This window comes from Macaca thibetana, chromosome 15 (genome assembly GCF_024542745.1).
Source record: "Macaca thibetana thibetana isolate TM-01 chromosome 15, ASM2454274v1, whole genome shotgun sequence".
Taxonomy (NCBI): Eukaryota; Metazoa; Chordata; class Mammalia; order Primates; family Cercopithecidae; genus Macaca; species Macaca thibetana.
In genome coordinates this window covers 13,684,025-13,706,917 of record NC_065592.1, presented here as the reverse complement: position 1 = coordinate 13,706,917, position 22,893 = coordinate 13,684,025, and the positions used below count along the sequence as shown (strand labels likewise).

Here is a 22,893-nt window from a genome sequence, read left to right as displayed (position 1 = left end):
AGGCTGAGGCAGGAGAATGGCATGAACCCGGGAGGCAGAGCTTGCAGTGAGCCAAGATTGCGCCACTGCACTCCAGCCTGGGCAACAGAGCGAGACTCCATCTCAAAAAAAAAAAAAAAAAAGAAAAAAGCCAAGGGACAAAAAGAGACACAGAAGCCATGAACCACTTTATAGGATGAAGTTTTCCAAACGTATCCACTGGCAGAAACCAAAATAATAACTCACAATTCTATCATGACCATGCCCTCCTCAGGCAAAGGATATAATGGGAGCTATGTAAACTGCACACAAAAGACATAATGAGAGTTACACCTTCTATGCAGGTGCTGAAGTCAGAAATACCATTGAAAAGTGGCCCAAAGACCTACAACGACACTTACACAGGTGGTATGAGCTGCAGGAAGTGGCAACATAGAACCAATCTCTGTCTGGTGCTGATGAATCCAATATCTGTTGGCCATTCCCTTTAAAAACTAACCCTATCCCTTTCCACCCGAAAGCAGGCTATGCTAATGGTGGAAGATGGTCAAATCCATTGTACATACACTATTACCATCTTTTATTTCCATGGCTAGAAACCTCAGGAGCAGAAAAATTTTTTTAATAAACTTTCAAATTCAGTTTTGAATTTACACTATTTAGTACACTAAAAAAAGAAGAGGGTATACTTGCTCCTATCTAAAAAGATCAAAATGATATGTGAAAATAACTATAAAGTCATCCTATATGGCTATTTTATAGGAAGAGTCAAGCAAGGCAAGTTTCTTGTGTTTGTTTTTTACAAGTTCTTAGACATACCAGAAAGTCTGGCCTCTAACTTTCGCATCTGTTCATTCCTTCTCAAAAGCTGGGACGAAAGATCTTCTCTGGAGCTGCTTCCATCGGAAGCCTGTTGAGGTAGACACAAGGAAGGTCGAATTCATATATGTGTGAGACCACAGTACTGAGCCAGAAAGTGACAGGTCTACTTTAGGTTTGGTTACACTTCAATTAATTGTAGTCACTGAAAAGCTTCTTAACGTAACTGGGCCTAGTTTCTCTACCTGGAAAGTGGAAGCAATGCTTTCTGCCTCTTAAAGTGAAGGAGAGAGGAGATGCTAAACAGATATATCGTATGTGTACACATGTTATTGAAATAAATAATAGTAAATAGATCCATTATTATAGCAAGTATGTAATACAAAAACTATATTTGCCACGATTAAAAAATCACTTTATCTTTCCAAAAGTAAAGTCCTGGGATAAAGAGGGCGGGAGTTCTGTAGGGATCAAAACCTGGCCTATGACTATGAATCTTTCACCAATATTGATAAAGTTTCATCTATAAAACAAAGGGATATCAATCTAAAACTCTAATTTGCATCATAGACTTCAGCAGATAATATGCATTCAACAAACCAATATATTAATGAGGCATACATTTTTCCCAAAAAACCAGATTATTTTAAAATAAATGAATACTACTATTACTATGGGCACTGCTTGCGATTGCTAATAACTCAGTTTTTAAAATCTCTTTTACTTTTCATTATAAAATTTTTCAAACTATAGAAAGGGAGAGAAATTGGTCTAATGAACACTTTCCATCTACTTTCACAATTGCTGAAGCTTTGCCTTATTTGTTTCACCAATTTTTATTTTTCTGAAGTAATTTAAATAACAGACATCATTACATTTCATCCTAAATACTCTGATAACTATTTCTAAAAATAAGGATATTTCTCTTCATAGACAACATATGATTATCATTCCTAACAAAAAATATTAACATCCAGTCCTTAATCATGTTTCCCATTGTATCCCCAAAATGTTTTTAAAGATGATTCAATAATTCACTTCAAATATTCATCTACATGTCCAGCCAACTGCCCATCCAATATGTACCGAGAGTCAGGACAGTGGACAGTTAAGAGGAGAGTCTCTGGTGTCTGAAGACCTTGCTTCAGGTTCCAGTTTTACCACTTTCAAGCTGTAAGAACTTAGGCTCATTACTCAATTTCTCTGTGCACTGGTTTCCTCATTTGCAATCTGTGATAACAAATATCATTTGCCTCACAGAGCTGTGACGAGGATTAAGTAAATCAATACTTGTCAAATCCCTAAAACACAGCCTGGCACATATTAGCTTTAATATGTGTCATCTATTACTAGTTGTCTTAGTCTATTTGAGCTGCTATAAGGAAATGCCATAAAGTGTGTGACTTATAAACAACAGAAATGTATTTCTCACAGTTCTGGAGTCTGGGAAGTCCAAAATTAAGGTGCCAGCAGATTGGGTGTCTAGTGAGGACCCACTTTCTGGTTCATACATGACACCTTCTAGCTGTGCCCTCACATGGTGGAAGGGGCAAGGCAGCTTTCTGGGGCCTCTTTTGTAAGGGCACTAATCCCATTCATGAGGGTTCCTCCCTCATAAGCTAATCATCTCGGAGACGATTCACCTCCTCATTCCATTGCTCTGGTGATTAGGTTTCAATATATCAATTTTTGGGGACACAAACATTCAGACCACAGCACTAGCAGTATAAGAAGCTGTTATGATTATTACTGTTAGTGAGACATAGAATGTCTCATTACTGTGCTAAGCACTAGGAATAGTGGTGAAACAAAGAGCTCCTATCCAAAATAACAGCAGCAGCAGCTAATTATGAAATGCTTAGAGCCAGATTCCATGCTAAGTGCTTTACATCCTAAGCAGAAGAACTGACATTACAGGCCTCAGACTGTTGTCCTTAGAAAGGCCTGCTTTTAAGGTTGGTCCTTGCCTGGCATCTGGGAACTTAGGCTTTGGGAGGGTTCCCATTATTCTGTTAAGAATGGCTCATTGTGCCTAAAATGTTTGTGCAAAAATATGGTTTATGCTGAATACCTGGTTTCCTTCTGGAGTCTGGATTATTTATTTATTTATTTATTTATTTAGACAGAGTCTTGCTCTGTCACCCAGGCTGGAGTGCAGTGGTACAATGTTGGCTCACTGTAACCTCTGCCTCCTGGGTTCAAGCGATTCTCCTGGGCCTCCTGAGTAGCTGGGACTACAGGTGTGTGCCACCATGCCCAGCTAATATTTGTATTTTTAGTAGAGACAGGGTTTGCCATGTTGGCCAGGCTGCTCTCGAACTCCTGACCTCAACTGATCCACCCGCCTTGGTCTCCCAAAGTGCTGGGATTACAGGTGTGAGACACCCCACCTGGCCCGGAGTCTGGAATTTTGATACACAGTAGGCAGAGGGTGTTCACACGACCAGTACCCAATAAAAACCCTGGACACTGAGTCTCTAATGAGCTTCCCTGGTAGACATTTTACATGTGATGTCACAACTCATTGCTGGGAGAATGGAGCGTGTCCTATGTTACTCCACTGGGAGAAGAATCTTGGAAGCCTGCACCTGTTTCCTCCAAGCTTTGCCCCATGCACGTTTTCCCTTTGCTGACTCTGTTTTAGATCCTTTCACTGTAATAAATTACAGCAGTGAGTAAAACTGTATGCTGAGTCTTATGAGTCCTCCTAGTGAATAATCAAATCTGGGGATGATCTTGGGCATCCTTGACACACATATTTTAATAAAGATAGATACAGTTCCTATCCCCATTTTATAGATGTGGAAAATAAGGAAAGAAAAAAATGAAGAAACTTGCCCAAAGTCACATAAAAATAATAGAGCAGATATGGCTCTATAACCTCACCTGAGTTCCTAAGGGCTACACTTCCCTTATCGCCTTTCATGAAACTCCCAGTTCAGTGGAAGAGACAAACAAGCAAATCATCAATAATAATGCAATACAGTAGGTGCTATTACAGAGGTTAGCAGAAGACAAGGCACCAAACAGCCAGCAGGGGTAAAGGAGAGAGGGCTGCCAGAGGAGAAGGTCAGGTCAAGGGAGTTTCCTGGAAGTAACATGTAAGCTGAGTCTTAAGACGCACAACAGTCTGGAAGAGGAATGCACGAGTGAAAGGGGAGACAAGACATTCTAGAGACAGGAAACAGCATGTGCAAAAATTGTAGGCATGAAAGAATGTGGTACATTCTAGAAAGTGCAATAAATTCAATCTGGCTGTAGCACAGGGTGTAGTAAAGTACAGTGAGAAAATGCTGGCCAAATAGACTGAGACAAGACCATGACAGTTTACCATTATGCTATAATAATGGGTTTGTACTTCATCCTGAAAATGATGGGGAAGCCACTGAGTTTTATGAGTCTCAAGTACTGGAGAGACATCAACAGATCTGCTTTTAGAAAGATCACTTTGGGCTGCGCACAGCCGCTAGCGCCTGCAGTCCCAGTATTTTGGGAGGCCAAGGTGGGCAGATTGTTTGAGCCCAGGAATTCAAGACCAGCCTAAGCAACATGGCAAAACTCCGTCTCTACAAAAAATGCAAAAATTAGCTGGGTGTGGTGGTACGTGACTGTTGTGCCAACTACTCAAGAGGCTGAAATGGGAGAATCGCTTGAACCCAGGAGGTTAAGGCTGCAGTGGGCTGTGATCGCGCCACTGCACTCCAGCCTGGGTGAAAGAAAGAGACCCCTGTCTCAAAGAAAACAAAAGGTCACTTTGGGGACAGGGAACCCAGACAGACTACAACATTTGTCCCAGAAAGAAAGGCAGTCTGAAATCAAATGATAGTATAGGTTGAGTATCTCTTACCCAAACAGTTTTGGATCCGAAGTGTTTTGGAGTTAGGATTTTTTCAGATTTTGGAATGTCTGCATATACTTAATTAATAATTTGGGGATGGGACCCAAGTATAAACACGAAATTATGTTCCATATACATTTTATACACATAGCCTGAACATAATTTTATATAATATTTTAAATACTATGCATTAAACAAAGTTGTGTTAAGTATTTATGTGTAGAATATTCCACTTGTGGCCATGTTGGTCTCAAAAAGTTTACGATTTTGGAGTATTTCAGATTTCAAATTTTCAGATTAGGGATGCTTAACCTGTGCTAGTAAATGTACTACTAGAAGATGGAGTACAGAGGCAAGTTTGAGACATTTAAGAAATGAAAGCTGCCTGTAATCCTAGCACTTTGGGAGGCTGAGGTGGGCAGATTGCCTGAGCTCAGGAGTTCGAGACCAGCCTGGGCAACACAGTGAAACCTCATCTCTATTAAAAATAAAAAAATTAGCCGAGTATGGCGGCATGCACCTGTAGTCCCAGTTACTTGGGAGGCGGAGGCAGGAGAATTGCTTGAACCCAGGGTCCAGCCTGGGAGACAGAGTGAGACTCTGTCTCCAGAAAAAAATAGAAAAAAAGAAATAGAAGCCATTATACATGGTGACTGATTGGACATCAAGAAGTGAAAGGAGGGAAGAGTCTAAAATACCTCCAAGGTTTCTGGCTGGTGACTTGGGAAGATGAAGGTGCACGTTTGGAGATGGAAATGATGAATTCAATTTTGTTCATTTAGAATTTGAGATGCCACAGAGGAGGCATCTGTTTGGAGAAATATATGCAGTTGGGTATAAGGGTCTGGAGACAGGAACTGAGGATCAGGCTGTATTAAGTTCAAAACTTGAGAAATCCCAAAATAAAGTACTTCCTGAATCCAGGTCAATCTCTGTATTTGGGATACATTACTAAATAAATGACTTCATTTAGCATGTCAAAATGAAGGCAAAGCAGGTCCTTCTGTCACAGAACCCAGCCTTAAAACTACATCCTTCAGCCCGATGCTCAAATGTGTGCTTATATTTCCTCTAAAATATAGGAACCAGTGATAATGTAGACCTGGTAATCTTATTGCTCCATCCCGATAACCTAATAGCTTCTGCCATGTAATCTGACCTGGGATCCAGGCAGTATAAGAAAGCAGGAGGAAGACTCATCTGACCATGGAAACAACTCAAATGTCTATCGCCAGAAGACAGAGATAAAATGTGGCCTTTTCTAAAGCTGGGATCTTTTTTTTTTTTTTTAATCTTTAGAGACAAGAGTCTCGCTCTGTTGTGTAGGTGGGAGTACAGTGGCACGATCATAGCTCACTACAATCTCAAACTCCTGAGCTCAAGTGATCCTCTTGCCTCTGCCTCTCAAAAAGCTAGGACTACAGGCATACCACCACCAACCTGGCTAATTAAAAAAAAAAAAAAAAACTTTTGTAGAGATGCGGACTTGCTATGTTGCCCAGGCTGGTCTTGAACTTCTGGCCTCAAGCAATCCTTCTGCCTTAGCTTCCCAAAGCACTAGGATTACAGGCATGAGCTTCTGTGCCCAGCCTGGAATCTTATACAGCAGTAAAAACAAATGAACCACAGCTTCCTATAACATGGATGCATTTTATAAGCATGTTGAATTAAATTTTTAAAAAGGAAATCCAAGAAGTCTACAGTGTGCAACTTTTATAACTTCAAAAACAAGCAGTATTAAATAATAAATTATGAATACATACATATCTGGTAAGATATTTTAAAAAGCAAGTGAATGAAAAATACAAAATTTAGAATAGTGGTTATGCTAGCCTAAATTGGGTAGAGGAAATTGGAAGAAGCATATAAGTGGCTTAACAGAATTGATAATGTTCTATTTTTTCAGATGAGTGATAGATTTACTTTATGCTTTATACTTTACATATATATTATATACATTCATTTATACATATCAAGCATTATAAATGAGTTTTAAAGAAATTTATTGCCAAGTATTGGTGGCCCACCCCTATAATCCCAGCACTTTGGGAGACTAAGAAGGGAGGATCATGAGGTCAGGAGTTCGAGACCAGCCTGGCCAACATAGTGAAACCCTGTCTCTACTGAATATACAAAAATTAGCTGGACATGGTGGCAGGCGCCTGTAGTTCCAGCTAGTCAGGAGGCTGAGGCAGGAGAATCACTTAAACCCGGGAGGTGGAGATTGCAGTGAGCCGAGATTGCGCCGCTGCACTCCAGCCTAGGTGACAGAGCGGGACTCCATCTCAAAACCAAAAACCGAAAACCAAAAAAAATTATCCCGGGCATGGTGGTGGGCACCTGTAGTTCCAGCTACTTGGGAGGCTGAGGCAGGAGAATTGCTTGAACCTAGGAGGTGGAGATTGCAGTGAACTGAGATCATGCCACTGCACTCCAGCCTGGGTGACAGAGTGAGACTCTGTCTCAAAAAAAAAAAGAAAAAGAGAAATTTATCTAACTTAAGAGGATCCTGTCATATGCAAAAGCCACACTTTATTTTTTAAGCATGACATTTCCCTAATATAGCAACATCTTCATTTTTTGAAATCTTATAGCCACAAATGTATTTTACTAATAAGAAACATATTGTAGGCCAGGCATGGTGGCTCACACCTGTAATTCCAGCACTTTGGGAGGCCAAGGCGGGCGGATCGCCTGAGCTCAGGAGTTTGAGACCACCCTGGGCAACATGGTGAAAACCTGTCTCTAAGAAAATACAAAAAATTAGCCAGGCATGGTGGAGTACACCTGTAGTCTCAGCTACTCTGGAGGCTGAGGCACAAGAATTGCTTGAGCCCCAGAGGCAGAGGTTGCAGTGAACTGAGATCAGGCCACAGCACTCCACCTTAGGCTACTGAGTGAGAGTCCATCTCAAAAAAAAAGACAGAAAAAGAAAAAAAGAAACATACTGTAATCACTGTTGCCATCTTTCCATCAACCTTCCCAATACAACAATGCACTCTGGCTAACCCCTTACCACAACTCAGAGACCTTGTTAAGCAGCAATGACTTAGTTGTTATATAAGTATATATGTCTGCAATGAAAACAGGCCCAGACATTTTCAGAAATGAAATGCAAAAGAAGATGTACAAGGTACACAGATGGAAAAACAGTACAAGAGGACACTGGAGAGAATATGAAGAGGAATTCACAGAAAAATAAGGGAAAAAAAAGAGTACCTTAACATTTACAAACCAAAAATTAACAAAAAGGTACCTCAGAGTAAGAAGAATCAGATGTACAGGCTCTTATATAGCTACAAATCATGAAAGGTATGAAATAATCAAGCAATTTAAAATATTTATTGGAAGAATTTCCTGCAAAAGTATATTTCTTAAGTAAAGATACTTACAAAGTCATCTCCTGAGTCAGCTCCCATTGAGGCAACTGATTCCTTGCTCACAGACCGTGGGATCCTAGTAGCACCTCCTGGTCTCTGAGCAACAGCAGTCTCTTCTGCAATTTTCTTCTTCAGTTTTGCAAACATGTTTGCTGTGTGGCTATCCGGCACGGATGATGAGCTCTCAGTAGTCCTGGTGCCTGTGTTTAGGAATCAGACACAGGTGCCTACAAAGTTTCAGACATCCAAGCTAGCTGCATTCCCACTTAAATGTGGGCCAAGGGCTTATGGCAACACAGGATCTATAAACCAGATGAAAGGGACAGTTCAAAAGTTAAACACTGGAAAGATTTCACATCTGAGTTGTTAAGTTTTAGATTTCAAAATTAAGTTTCATAATTTACATGTACACTTATAGAACACAATTACTAAACATTTAAAAAGCACTCAGGTGCTTCATATGCATATAAGATGAAGAAATCCAGTCTCAAGGAGATGAAGTAATCTATCAAAGATTGTGTGGCTAAGTGGCAGGGCTGGTATTTGAACAGAGGACTCTCATTCACAAATCTCTGTTTTTTTTTTTTTTAATTACGCCATGTTGAGTATGACATATAACACATTTGGTAAAATTTCCCAGAGCAGACATCAACATCACATATTCGTGACTTAATGATTTCAAATCCTTCCTCCAATAAGCTTAACTACAGTTTAGTGTTATTTTTTTAAGTTGAAGGGAAAAACGCATGTAATTCGATTCATATGTAATCCAATATCCAATATGTAATTCAATATGTAAAAGGTGTAATATCCTACTGTTTCAGGATGGTTTGCAATCAACTGTCCAATAGGAAAAGCTGGTAACAGAAAAAAGACGACAAGCCAGACAACTCTGTTGTATAGGTATCTGATATCCTTGAACATTTTCTGGAGACGCTGTGTGGTTCTGAGTTTGATAAAATTACCTCCAATCAGTTTCTTTTTCTTTTTTTTTTTTTTTTTTTTTTTTTGAGATGGAGTTTCTTTCTTGTTGCCCAGGCTGGAGTGCAATGGCACAATCTGGGCTCACTGCAACCTCCACCTCCCTGGTTCAAGTGATTCTCCTGCCTCAGCCTCCCGAGCAGCTGGGATTACAGGCATGCGCCATCACGCCCGGCTTATTTTGTATTTTTAGTAGAGATGAGGTTTCTCCGTGTTGGTCAGGCTGGTCTCAAACTCTTGACCTCAGGTGATCCACCTGCCTCGGCCTTCTGAAGTGCTGGGATTACAGGTGTGAGCCACTGCACCCGGCCTGTTTCTTTTCTTCAGAATGTTTGACATGATATTCAAAGAAAGATTCAAAAATCTTTTCCTCCCAATGGTGTATAAAACACTAATATTCTGGTTCCAACCTTAACTTTCCATGTTTTGTGGAGGACACCTAAGCTCTGCTCTGAGATACACAAATGCCATCTTACCACTTCAGATCCTCCATTAAGTCTGTACAATTCTTCAGAAACTTTACTTTCAATGTCTGTAAACCACTTACTCACCTGGCTTATCTACTAGATCTAAAACAGCTTGGAGGTCAAAGCATTCTGTCCTGCATGAAGACAAAATAAAATTCATTGGATATTTCTTTTCAAGTGTATGGCCGAAATGTTGGGTGGGGATGGGGAGAAGTAGTGAAGGAAGAGGGACAAAAGAAGGATTAAAGGGGGTAAGAAAACCTGTCACAACTCTCAGTGGGATACCCTCCCTAACCCTGATCTCCTATGAATTTGTTATTTGCCTAAGAGCGTCACTTACAAGCGCACAGAACAGAATTGATCACCACAGCGGGTGCCTAAACTCATCTCTCCCTGGGAGCCCTAAGCAAAACAATTTGAATGAGGTTAAGTTTTCCTGGGGCCAGTATTTATTTCTCAGTTGATTACTATACTCACACACTGTTTACCTGGCCAGACCCTGGACTGTCTGGTCACGGATTTGCACTGAGAAAAAGCAAAGCAAGATTGGGTAAAGACAGATGCCTAACCCCCAGGGAGGCAGGCAGGTGCCTGCCACGGCAGTTTGGATCTCACTCCCTCAGGCTCCCTCCAGCCCCGCCCGTGCTTGGACTATCAAATAAAGGAAGGATCCAACATCTCTCCCATTTGACAGCAGAGAAACTGAGCCCCAGAGAGGAGGAGCGACTTGTCCAAGGTCGCGCAGGGAGGAATCCCGGAATCCTAGGCTCCAGACTCCCAGGCCGGGGCAGCCCGCCTCCGCCCCCACTCTCACCCTTTCAGCACCCCGGTGCCGCCCCCCGCCTTGGGGCTTGGGCAACCCTGACCGGGCCGCTGTGGGGACAGACAGAGGCCACCGGGAGAATAAGGGGCCTACTCGCATTCCCGGAGTCCTGGCCCGCGCACCTGCCTCTCTCTGGGCAGCCAGCAAAGCCCCGCCTCCGGGGCCTCTCGTGAGCCCCGGACCGCGTCACCAGCCCCCACCGCCCGGCTGGAGAGCCGAGCAGCGACCCGGAACCGCACGTCTCCCAGCGCGCCGGAAGTGACTGCGCGAGGGAGTTGGTCCGACGCGCGCATGCGCCCGTGCTTGGCCTTTGGCGGCTACTGTTCTAACCTCTGGGCGGCGGTTGGGCCGGAACGGCTGGAGTGCGCGAGTGCCTAGCCGGGCGCTCAGTCATTTCAGTTCGCCACGTCAGCGAGCGGCCAGAGACGCAGATGATGACTGAGTCTCCGAGGCCTCTCTTGGTCTTTTTCTATTTTAACAGGGGCGTGTGCAGAGCGTGGTAAGTGGGAGGGGCTTCGTGTCAAAAGTGAAAGAACCAGTCCGTGCCACAGGCCCCGCTGCGCTGTGCTGGCTACAAACCCTTCGCGGGCTGCGCTGCTTGGCCAGACGCCCCCCGTGCCGCCCGGTCCCGCCGCACCCTAGGCAGCTGCCTTGCCACTGTGTGACCCGGGAAGTCTGCGCCTCCATCTTCACTCAGAAGGCAGTAGCTCCAGAAACTAGTCCTTACACCTTGAGACCAGTTTTTAAACTTTGGCGCCTGTCACCTCCTGTAGATGATGCGTTTTATATCGCAACCGAGTGCATAACGTCCAGCAGAACCACGTTGTAATGCACTTAAAAACGCTAGTGGCAGCTCACTATATTGGATTAGCTTCACCATCCGCTGCTGGGCCGTCTCCTTTCTCCTTAGGAAGAAAGTTCAAAGCATCAAAAGTGCCCGGCGCCCGCTCCTGTGGTCCCAGCTACTCGGAAGACCGAGTTGGGAGGATCTCTGGGTCCGGGGCTTCGAGACCAGCCTGGGCACCGCGGCGAGACTCCGTCTCTTTAAGTAAATAGCAATCATACAGGCAGTAGGAAAAGAAAAAAACAAAACAGGAAAAACTGTCTTGTTCTAAGTCACATTCCAGGCCGGGCGCGGTGGTTCACCCGAGGTCAGGAGTTCAGACCAGCCTAACATAGCGAAACCCCGTCTCTACTAAAATTACAAAATTAACCGGGCTTGGTGGCCCATGCCTCGGATCCCAATTACTTGGGAGGCGGAGGCAGGAGAATCGCTTGAACCTGGGAGGTGGAGGTTGCAGTGAGCCAAGATTGCGCCATTGCACTCCAGCTTGGGCAACAAGAGTGAAACTGTCTCAAACAAAAAGTCACGGTCCACATCAGTAACCTAAGTCAGGTCCCTGAACTCGTCAGTGCCAAGCCAGCCATTCCACTTTAAGTACTCTGGTTCCATCCCCAGACTTAACACCAGCCCAAGAGTAAGCAGATTTCACCCAATTCTTCAACAGCCCCTTCCTTCGCGTGTTCCAGGAGCAGGGCACGGAAAAACCAAAACCAGGATTCAGACATTTACAAACTAACAAGAAGCATCAACCCCAAGATAGTTCAAAGCCTTTGAGATATGTGAATGAAGCAAACCCTAACAGTTCAGCTGTCAATACCGAAAAAGTACCAAAAACTTTAAGCAAATAATGTTTATTTTTATATTGATGATACACTTAATATATATGTGGATTCAAGATACAAAATTCATGTACAGGAGTTCACACCTGATGAATGTAGACACATTCCTAGAGAACATTTATCAATGTGAAAATTTCTTTAATACACTGACAACAAAAATCAAATATTCTCTAATCTCGTTATTCAATAAACATCAAAACGTTTCAGTTTTCATCCTCTAGTATTGAAGTGCCCTCAAGGTGGTAGGCACTGTATCGCAGGAGAAAACATTGGAAAGCCTACTGAATCCGCTCTGCAGAATCACAGTGTTTACTCTGAAATTCATTTAGTGAAGTAGTGAAAGGCTATCTTTTATGACAAATCACATCTCATACAAGAGTCAAAAGTGATGAACTCAAGAAAATAAAATGTTTCAAGAACTTCTCAATTTCTAAAATCTATGGAGGATTAACCATAACAAAGAAGAAAAAGGCTGCTAGAAAGGAAGAAAACAAAAAACATCCTGTTTAAGAGAACGTATGGCTTAAGCAATTTAGAACACAACTGACAAGACTTTTATAATACCACAAATGTTCAAGTCAAATGATAGTGACAGTATAATTTTCCCCTTAGTCATTGGTAGTAAATAGCCCCTTCAAAATTTATTCTACTGTTAACACATATAAAAACTAATGAATCCAAACAGTTTTGCTAACAGGGCTGAGTCGATGGATTTTTTTTTCCTAAAGTATTAACTCACAATATCCAAATATTAATACAAATGAACAACAAGATTGTTTCAAAGATTACAGTGATTTGTGAATAGCTAAATAGGCAACCAAATAGCTTCATTATTTGCACAACAGATTAGCAGCACTTGGATAAGAATTGTTACATGAAAAATATTGTGCTTCAGTCTCTTGAGGAGAGCTAATAAATATAACTCTATAATCCCTATAGTATTACAATTCTATAACATTTCAGTTACAGACAAGCACAATTTTTAAGTATTTCACACCACTAGAAAATCGAGTAATTATATTCTCCAAATGTAATTACTGCTATGATTTAAACAAGTGCATTTCTGCCTAGTAATCAGAATGTAGACAATAAGTTCACCATTATTTTCAAGGGAAAAAGATCAAACATAACTTATTTTAACTCCTATTTGATTATCTTAACCTTTAGTGATGATTTGAATTTTAAAAAGGGAAACTCAACCTTACAATGGAAACTGCTCAGAGGAAATAATAAAGTGGCCTGAAATTACACTAATTCTTAGCACAAAGTAAAAAGTGATTTATAACTGCTTCATCTGATTCAATGATTAATGAAACCATTGTTTATACTGGTGCTACACAATGAAGATAACCTATATGGATAAGTTATTTTACTTGTAAACTCTGCTATGAAAATGTTAGGACTTTGTATCTGCCTTTCCTATTATGTAAGACATTTCTACCTCAACTGGAAGAATCCTCCAAAATAAAAGTTTCTCTGATTATTGAACAGCAAGGTTTATTAAAAACAAGCAAAAAAAAAAAAAAAAAAAAAAAAACAGTAGAACTAGCCATATGGTCTATGTGGCAAAAGGAATGCATTCAGATAACTATAAAAAGCCACACAAATCAAATTCTAAATTATTGTACTGAACCATTAGAAGGTATTTTTAATGATATAATCAATGAGTTAACAAAAACCATTTTTCAGGAAACAGTAATAAAAATTCTTTTTTTTTTTTTTTTGAAATGGAATCTCGCTCTGTCACCCAGGCGGGAGTGCAATGGCACAATCTCGGCTCACTGCAAAGTCTGCCTCCCAGGTTCAAGCAATTCTCCTGCCTCAGCCTCCCAAGTAGCTGGGATTACAGGCACACACCACCACGCCTGGCTAATTTTTTTTTTTTTTAGTAGAGACAGGGTTTCACTGTGTTGCCCAGGCTGGTCTCCAACTACTAAGTAATAAAAATTCTTATTGTGCTAAAACACTTTAAGCAAATTTTTCCTGCAGATTTTTAATATACCACAATACATAGCTTTAATTTAGGAAAAAAGCAATTAATAGCATGCAAAGAAGGGTGGGAATAATATTTTTTAAAATACAGTGGTTATCCCTCTATGGTTTGGAAGTATTTACTTTTGGGATTATCATATATGATCATTTCAAATTTTATACTTATTCATACTGATTTCATGTTTGAGAAAATGTATGGTTCAAACTGTAATGTTTACAAATTTCAACTTTCAATCCTGGCAAAGTGGACATTCACAACAGCTTCAGAAGAGAAAAGAAAATCAGTGATGTAACAAACATTTAAGTATCATTTACTGCAGACCTGTAAGAAGGCTAGCCATAATTCCCTGTTTCATTCTGAAAGTGATATAATTCAGCCTATTAGCTTTCATTCCATAAGCCTAGGAGAGAAGTATAAAACCTAATATTACCTATGTCTTAATAAACAATATTACACCTAAGAAGATGATTGTCTTAGTAGATAGACTGGAATTGTCCACCAAACTAGGAAACTGATCCCCAATTTATAGTCTATGACAAAATTTAGGCTTGAATAAGTGAGTTTGTAGTTTTAATATAATGGACTTCAAACTATTAAAAAAAAAAACAGTCTACTGTCCAAGTATGTTTAAAAATCACACTGATTAGAGTAGTCTGATAACTATTAAAAAAATAATTTTTTTAGGCCGGGCACAGTGGCTCACACCTGTAATCCCAGCCCTTTGGGAGGCCGAGGAGGGTGGATCACTTGAGGTCAGGAGTTCGAGACTAACCTAGTCAACATGGTGAAACCCCATCCCTACTAAAAATATAAAATTAGCTGGTCATGGTGGCACACGCCTGTAATCCCAGCTACTTGGGAGGCTGAGGCAGGAGAATCTCTTGAACCCGGGAGGCAGAGGTTTCAGTGAGCTGAGATCGCACCATTGCATTCCAGCTTGGGCAACAAGAGCGAAACTCCATCTCAAAAATAAAAATATTATTAATTTTTAAAACTGTAAAAGAAATTAACAAAAATATTTTAAAATTAAGAATGGTTCTTCAATCAGTGATTAAATAACAATGTCACGTAAAGTTGGAATTCTTCTCAAAAGTCAATATTACACTAAACTAATAAGTATAAAATGCCAATTTTAGTTTAAAAAAATTTCATATTAATGGAATTCCAAAGGAAATATTTCTATGGCACCAACAAATTATACTTAATACAGTTATCTCTACCCAATTAAAGGCAGATCACCCTACATCGTCCTGATACCCTTCCCATCAATAGGTGATTGATTCCATTCACACATCAATTATTTTTCCTTAAACACAAGGCATGCTTAAGTCTTTTGTTCAAAACTCAATGAAGTTGGAACATAGTGTAGTATTAGGCTTTGAAATTCTAGTTTGAGGAAGATGAATCGCTTTTTTTCTTTTTTTTTTTAAGGTAAAATGGTCCCATTATCCAGGAAAGACTGAGAGGTACAGCAAAAATAGGTGTAAAGTATCAATGTATGAGAGCGCAGGAGACTAAAGGGAAAGAGCTGGGTTTTCTAAGCAAGTTTTACCTTATTCAACCTCAAAGTTATTGGCTTTACAACGGCTGGGGTTAGAGGTCACATTCACTATGTCAAGTCTTTTCTACTGTACTTTTCGTTACCACTACTGTCCTCAATGTCCACAAGGAGCCTGAGTCAGTTCCATGAATTTTAAATGGTATATCATCTGCTCTACTACTCTCCAGTGCAAAAACAATGATTTGATTATTCAAGCAACACAGCATCAGATCCTATGGATGTTTTCACTGATTTTTCAGAAATAATAAATGACCAAATTTTAATATTTATTCAAGAAAAAGGCTGTTATGATTATTTCTAAATACTGTAATTGAAAAGTGTTAGGAATAGTTGGCTGTTTTATTTAAAATACAATGAATCAGCAAATGTAACATTTTTTGGGTGGTAAAACTCACTCCTGAGATAATTTCTCTATTTTAAGATAATTTAATATTGGATCAGAGAGATTTAATCTTCCAAAGAATATTGGTGTAAAAAGTTGCTTTGCAGTTACATTTTATCATGCAAAAATAACCTCTACTTAATTTCTGCAGTGAATGTATTTAAGTGTATATTAAACATCTCCTACACTCTTTCATGCAAATAAATATGTCTGAAGTAACCAAACATTGATACTTGGCAACATTCTATAGGTTCACAAATTGGCACTGCACATATTTACTATCCTCTTATCCTCCCCAACCCTATCATCCTTGGGAGAGGTTTGAAGGCCCAGATTTTTATAGCACACCATGCATCTAATATTAAAAACTGTACTTCATGTGTGAATATATCATCAACTTGCAGAACACAAGTGGTCTCATAGAGACACAGCAATACGAGTGGAGGCATTTTATTCAGTGGAAGCATTTTCTCAGATGAGCCTACTCACCTTTGATATGCAAGTCCAATAAGAAAAAATCTGTAGCTAGAAATGCCAAGACAGGACTAAATTAATCATAGCTGCTGCAAATATACAAATTAACAACCTCCTGTTCCTCATTAAATCCTACCTTACTTAAGTTGGGCCGTCCCTTAGCTAATGCCCCCTTTTCTGCCTCACAGAGACACATAAAACGAGGCACACTGATGAAAAAAAATTGTTCCAAAATCAAAATTCAGTATGAGGCGTAAAAATGACAACTGGGAATATATTTCCTCTATTTAATGGACATTTTCCTATGTTTTAAAATGTGATCAAAGCAATCTGTTTTCCACAGCCTATTAAGCCCCACTATAATTTACTCAGTAATAATACTTAAACATGGATCAAGAAAATAAAGGACTACTACAGCTTCAGAATCTGCTGGTGTCTCAGTTTCACATACTTAGGTTTTTCAGGTTTATATCACTAATTTATCATCAGTTTAAATAAAAATTTGCAGGTGATTTTAAAGCTAAGAATATCCAGCTTTCTGTTAAGATCTTCATATCCTAATTTCAACTCCAAATTAGCCCATTTTATCCAAACACAAGCCCCTCAAAATAGAGACTTATGAATGAGATACAGCCACAACCTAATTACAGCAGCATGAACAATGCCACTAGGATGTCCTCACAGAACTTAAATAAATTCAGCCCACAATGGGTATGGGTACATAATATACACATACTGTATCATTGCATACCAATATATTTACAAATATGTACACATATATACAAAAAGTATACACAGAGATTGCATGTAGCATCACAAAAATATACATATGCCATTACAAATAAAATAAGAATTTCAAATAAATAAGGTCAACAAAAGAGCCCTCAAGGTAAATACCCTCTTATGCTTTCCAAACACACACAGGAACATACACACTCAAAATATCACCAGAAGACTCATAGCATTCATATTCGTATCAAATCTTTTACTCACTCAGGGTGGGGAGGTGGTTTTGAATCACTGGCAATGGCCAAGTTAGCAGACCTTGGTACCTGACTATATTTCCAGTCCAGAATGTTTTCTGTATATCAAGCTGATTACAAGTCTCCAGAAATTAGATTTTTCAACTGGGTCCAAACTGCTTCTCAGAGACAGAAAGTTACTAAATCACACATGTCAGAGGAGATTAAACCTGGAGGAGAGTGCTACAGAAAGCTCCTTAATACCTAATACATAAATCTGATTTGTCACTTTTCCCATTATCCTGACTAAATTCAGTACAATTACCCCCTAATCTGTTTCAGGGAATTCTATTGCACAAAGGAAATAAAGGGCAGTAGCCAGAATTTGGAAGGGAGGGAACCACCCGGATCCTCTATCAGGAAAACTCCAGCCACAATTGGATTGCACTTTGCTTCTGAAATCCTAAAACATTTCAATTTGGTAAAAATAAAGAGAGTACAATAAATTCTGTGCTTTGAGAGGTTTAAGAGCACCACTTTCTAGGAGAAACACACACATGCATATGAAGGATACATCCTGGCTAGAATAAAAGATAAAATGTCAGACTTGTGGATTTTTATAATAAAAATTTGATACTGTTCTGTGCCAAAATACAAATCCCTAATTATTCTTTCTTGTTCATTATAGAAAGCAGTCTGAGCTACTGAGAAGACTGGGCTGAGATGAGGAGATTTGAGTTTTAGTTCTAGCTCTATCACTAGACCATCACTATGGGTCTCAGCTTTCTCTTCTGTAAAATAGAGAAGACAGTTGCTTTACCAACTTCAGAAATACACAGATAAAGAGAAAATTTCACTGTGCTTCATTTTGTTTTGTGTACAACTGACTTCTTGCAGTGTTATGCTTTCTATGTTGTTTATAATGATACTTAAGAGAGATGAGAGACTGTATCAGAATCTCCAGGGAGAATTTGTGCAATTTGAAAACAAAGGAGTGATTTTTCCCTTTGCTTTGCTCTGTTCTTAGTTCCTGTATTTAAATTTTTATGAATTATAAAATTAAATACATTAGGGCTTAAATTTTTTATATTTATAAAGGGCAGGTGGTATGCACTTTAAAAAAATGAAATTTTTTGCCACTATCAGCTCAAGCCCATTGGGCAACTGTCCTTTTACATAATTCTCCCTTGATTAAAGAACTACAGAAGCTGGGTGAGGTACAAGGAGGGTTTATTAAACTGTATGTTTAGGCTGGGCGTGGTGGCTCATGCCTGTAATCCCAGCACTTTGGGAGGCCGAGGCTGGCGGATCACCTGAAGTCAGGAGTTGGAGACCAGCCTGACCAGCATGGTAGAACTCCATCTCAAAATACAAAATTAGCTGGGTGTGGTGGTGCATGCCTGTAATCCCAGCTACTGAGGAGGCTGAGGCAGGAGAATCCCTTGAAACCGGGAGGCAGAGGTTGCAGTGAGCGGAGATCCTGCCACCACACTCCAGCCTGAGTAACAAGAGCGAAACTCCATCTTAAAAACAAAAAACAAAAAAAAACTGTATATTTAAAACTTTCATGATAAAAAGTAAAGACACAGTATTCATTGCAAATGTGACCTTCCTAATGAAGCCTACCCTGATCATCACTTTTTCTTTTTTTCCAGAGATGAGGTCTTGCTTTGTCATCCAGGCTGGAGTGCAGTGGTACAATCACAGCTCACTGCAGCCACAAACTCCTGGGCTCAAGTGACCCTCCCACCTCGGCCTCTCAGGCAGCTGGGACTAATTAGGGGCATGTTACTATGCCTGGCTTCATCACTCTTTTAAACATTATCCTTAAGAAAACAAACAAAAGATTTACCTTACCATAATCTACACTTTTCCATCCTACTTAACATTTTCTAACATAAATTACTTATGTTTATTGCCTTACTCCTCCTACTAGAATGTAAGCTTCATGAACACGAGGATTTTTAAGTCTACTTTGTTTGCTTCCCCAATGCCCAGAAGAAAATCTGGAGTATAGTCGTTGTTTAATACGCATTTTTCTGAAGGCATCAATGAAACAATAACATTTTCCAGCACAGTTTTCCTCTCTTTGAAGATTCAAGATCACTTCAGTCCACTTTAGGTTTTTAACTACCTGTAAGGAATTACACTACTAGCTTACGGGGCAATGTCATGAGGGTCAATGTTGTGATTTCTAAGACCCTCATTTTTAGACAAACATGTTTCTAATCATAAAAGCTCTAATTTCCTCAGGAGAGCCTCCGTCTGCACTAGTTTCTAAAACAGCTAAGTGGGGCCCAGATTTTCTTGAACAAAATCTAAGTAAATGTGACCTACAAAAGAAAATGTTGTGTACACTACAAACAGGGTAAATAGTTCTCTTGGTGGTTGGAGTGGGGAAATCAATATTTTTGGAACCAAGAGTCCAAATTACAGAATCAGAGTTAGAAAGAACCTGGGCCAACCTCTTCATTTTACGGTGACAGTGCTAATAAGCAGAGACATGAAGACACTTGTCAAAGGGCATAATACTAGTTACCAGGAAAGCCAGGACTAGAACTTAGGTCTCCTAGTTCTCAGACCAGTGTTCTTTATGCTTAACAGGGAAGGATAAAGCTCAGAACAGTAAATACTATTTTAAACATTAGAGGACAGGAAACTCTGTGTTGGTAGGAGCATAACTGGCACAGGACTTAAGGGGAATTGAAACAAGAGGTCAGAAAACTGAAAATAGTCTATTGCTGTAGGTCAATGAACACTGTTACTAAAGGAAAGCTATGAAGTTTATTAAGTTACTGAAAAAAAAGGAAAGCATACTGAAAAAAAAGGAAAGCAGTCTTTACCTGAAAATGAAAACCCACTAGCAAAGGAAATCTCTTTCCAGGGTAACTTTTCCCAAGCTTTCTGAAATACTGTTTGAAAGAACAAACAAAAATATTTTTAAAAAAGTAAACAGGCCAGGTACAGTGACTCACACCTGTAATCCTAGCATTTTGGGAGGCTGAAGCAGGAGGATCACTTGAGCCCAGGAGTTTGAGGCCAGCCTGCTCAACAAAGTGAGAACACATCTCTACAAAAAATTTAAAAATAAAGAAAATTAGCCAAGCACAGTGGCGCATGCCTGTAGTCCCAGCTACTTGGGAGGCTGAGGTGGGAGGATTGCCTGAGTCCAGGAATTTGAGGCTGCAGTGAGCCATGAACGTACCACTGCACCCCAGCCTGGGCAACAGAGCAAGACCCTGTCTCTTTAAAAAAAAAAAAAAAAAAGTAAACAGAATACTCCCCCAAGTCCCCAAACCCCAAAACGGTAACTTCAGACTTCAGGTTTGAAAAATCAGCAAATCAGAGCAGGAATGGGAATAACTTAGACCCAAATTAGTCTCTATGCCAGAAATGAAAACCAAGTTAAAAAATAATGGCCAGGTGCGGTCACTCACGCCTGTAATCCCAGCACTTTAGGAGGCTGAGGCGGGCAGATCACAAGGTCAGGAGTTAAAGACCAGCCTGACCGACATGGTGAAACCCCATCTCTACTAAAAATACAAAAATTAGCCGGGCATGGTGTCGGGCACCTGTAATCCCAGCTACTCGGGAGGCTAAGGCAGGAAAATCGCTTGAACCTGGGAGGCAGAGGTTGCAGTGAGCCGAGATAGCGCCACTGCACTCCAACCTGGGCAACAAGAGCGAGACTCTGTCTCAAAAAAAAAAAAAAAAAAAAAAAAAAATCAGAGTAAAATTTACCTAGGGCCATGGGAAAGAGATATCACAAGCAATCACCTCACTTCCCCTGGGACTGCCAGATGTGATCCTGTACAGAAAATTAGGTATCAGGCCTTTTCATTCATAGATTTCTGAAACTGAATGCTGGGTCATCAAAAAGGAGGGGAGAACTTCATAGTAAGTGACTGTGAAATTATAAAGGGAATGAAAGGGAAGGAAAATACAAAAAAGAAAAATCTTTATAATATACACTGAGTCCTATTTAAGATAATAAAAATTTTGTGCATGAATATAAAACACTAAATACAGGAAATATTAATAAATCTTATTTCAAAATTGTCAATGCAAAACCAACTTACATTTTAGGTTTCATAACATCCAGTTACCCCTTACCAAAATTTAAAACATCTCTGACTTTGAAGTCTCATAAATTTCAATGAGGCAAAAAATTAAAACTTTATGCCACAGACATAAATCCAGTCTTTAAATGTGATCTCATAAACCAAGAGTTTAAATAGAATTCCTATTGGAGACATTGTATCATGAAACCAATGACATGGTTTTTTGACTGAAATATTTCAAAGTTGTTTCCTTTTTCATTTCCAGCATTCACAGACTACAAAGAAAAGAAAATATGCAAATAAATCTCATAACACAATACTCATACATTCCAAGTAATATTTACCATCTCAAGTCCTCAATTAAGATCTAGCTTTCAGATGCAATTCAATCCAATTTCTGATATTATGACAGTATTGAAAGAAATTAAATGATTTCAAAAACTGGCTTGATCATGTTTCAAAGAATCAAACATTTTTCTACCAGCTAAGTTGGAATGAGAAAAAATATATTATGGAGGGACTCTGTTCCTGATTTTCAGTAGTCCATGGTGGCTAGCTTCATCATTACGAACGATTACATACTTCCAAATCCAGACATTTAACTTAGGTCCTAGTATAAGAGTTGGATTTACCTCATTATACAAAAATAAATGATTTTTTCTTCTCAGGGTGAGAATAGTGACTATTTGAGTGTAGGATTAGAAGTTGGAGGTAAATATCCATCCCTCAAAATCAAAAAATAAAAATTCCAAGATTAAGATTTTAAAAGACCTGAAAGGTTGCATTTTAAAACAGTTGCCCTAAAAGTGTGAACTTTTTTTTCCTCAGTTTGTTTTTAAAATGGTGGCCCTAAATTAAAAAATAAAAACTAAGTAACACCACTATGTGTCTTATCACATTAGAAAACTGCACCATTTAAAATTTGTGGAAAATGAAAACTTGTTTCGACAAGAGGGTTTTTGTTTTAATAGTCATCAATGGTATTCTCAAAGAACACGTTTCGAACATCCAGAATGGATGCTAATTCCAAAATGTGCTTCTGGAGATGAGGATTCTCCACTGTTTCATCCCTTGGCAGTTGTGGATATGATTCTGGATAATTTCGTGTTTCCTGGTAGACAAAAAAGAGAAAAGTCAAGTTTTGCGGTCTAATGAAAGAAAATTTTACACATCGATACAGTGTCAAGGAGTAATATAATATGTATTTTCTCTTTTATATTGGAATGAATCTTATTGTTAATATATTTGTTGAATATTGAATTGCTGATATTTAACCATTTTGACCTCTAAAAATGACAATTTCAGATGGTTCAACATAATATATTCATTTAGTGAGTTATTCCACAAATGTTTACTGAGGCCTATTGTTGCTAGACACTATGCTCTGTATCATGTGGAAACCATATAATTCATGCTACTGGGGGGAAAATCCTAACACATATAGAATTTCAACAAGTATACGTTAAATAAAAAGATATTGCTTTGGAAAT

General features: G+C 39.4%; 3 protein-coding genes across 14 annotated transcripts in view; all 3 read right to left on the bottom strand.

The window, feature by feature from the left end:
• Positions 1-10,636, bottom strand: part of GOLGA1 (golgin A1) — a 69,101-nt gene extending 58,465 nt beyond the window's left edge. Inside the window, exons 1-4 of one of the 5 annotated variants that reach the window (XM_050760593.1) lie at positions 10,618-10,636; positions 9,549-9,598; positions 8,029-8,318; positions 799-889 (exon numbers count right to left, since the gene is read on the bottom strand). In XM_050760593.1, the coding sequence (XP_050616550.1) occupies positions 799-889; positions 8,029-8,163 (226 nt within the window). In that variant the 5' untranslated portion in view covers positions 8,164-8,318; positions 9,549-9,598; positions 10,618-10,636. The other 4 variants (XM_050760591.1, XM_050760589.1, XM_050760592.1 and 1 more) reach the window with 4 other exon arrangements.
• RPL35 (ribosomal protein L35) overlaps positions 1-22,893 on the bottom strand; it is a 199,427-nt gene that overhangs the window by 80,309 nt on the left and 96,225 nt on the right. Inside the window, exon 1 of one of the 6 annotated variants that reach the window (XM_050760631.1) lies at positions 3,406-3,415. The exons of the other annotated variants lie outside the window; for them this stretch is intronic. The gene's annotated coding sequence lies outside the window, so the exon portion shown is untranslated. Of the gene's footprint in view, positions 1-3,405; positions 3,416-22,893 lie in introns of those variants that run through there. 6 annotated transcript variants of the gene reach the window in all.
• Positions 11,967-22,893, bottom strand: part of SCAI (suppressor of cancer cell invasion) — a 200,490-nt gene continuing 189,563 nt past the window's right edge. For all 3 annotated transcript variants that reach the window (XM_050760601.1, XM_050760600.1, XM_050760602.1), the window contains one exon: positions 11,967-22,514. In XM_050760601.1, coding sequence (XP_050616558.1) covers positions 22,368-22,514 — 147 coding nt within the window. In that variant the 3' untranslated portion in view covers positions 11,967-22,367. The remainder of the gene's footprint in view (positions 22,515-22,893) is intronic.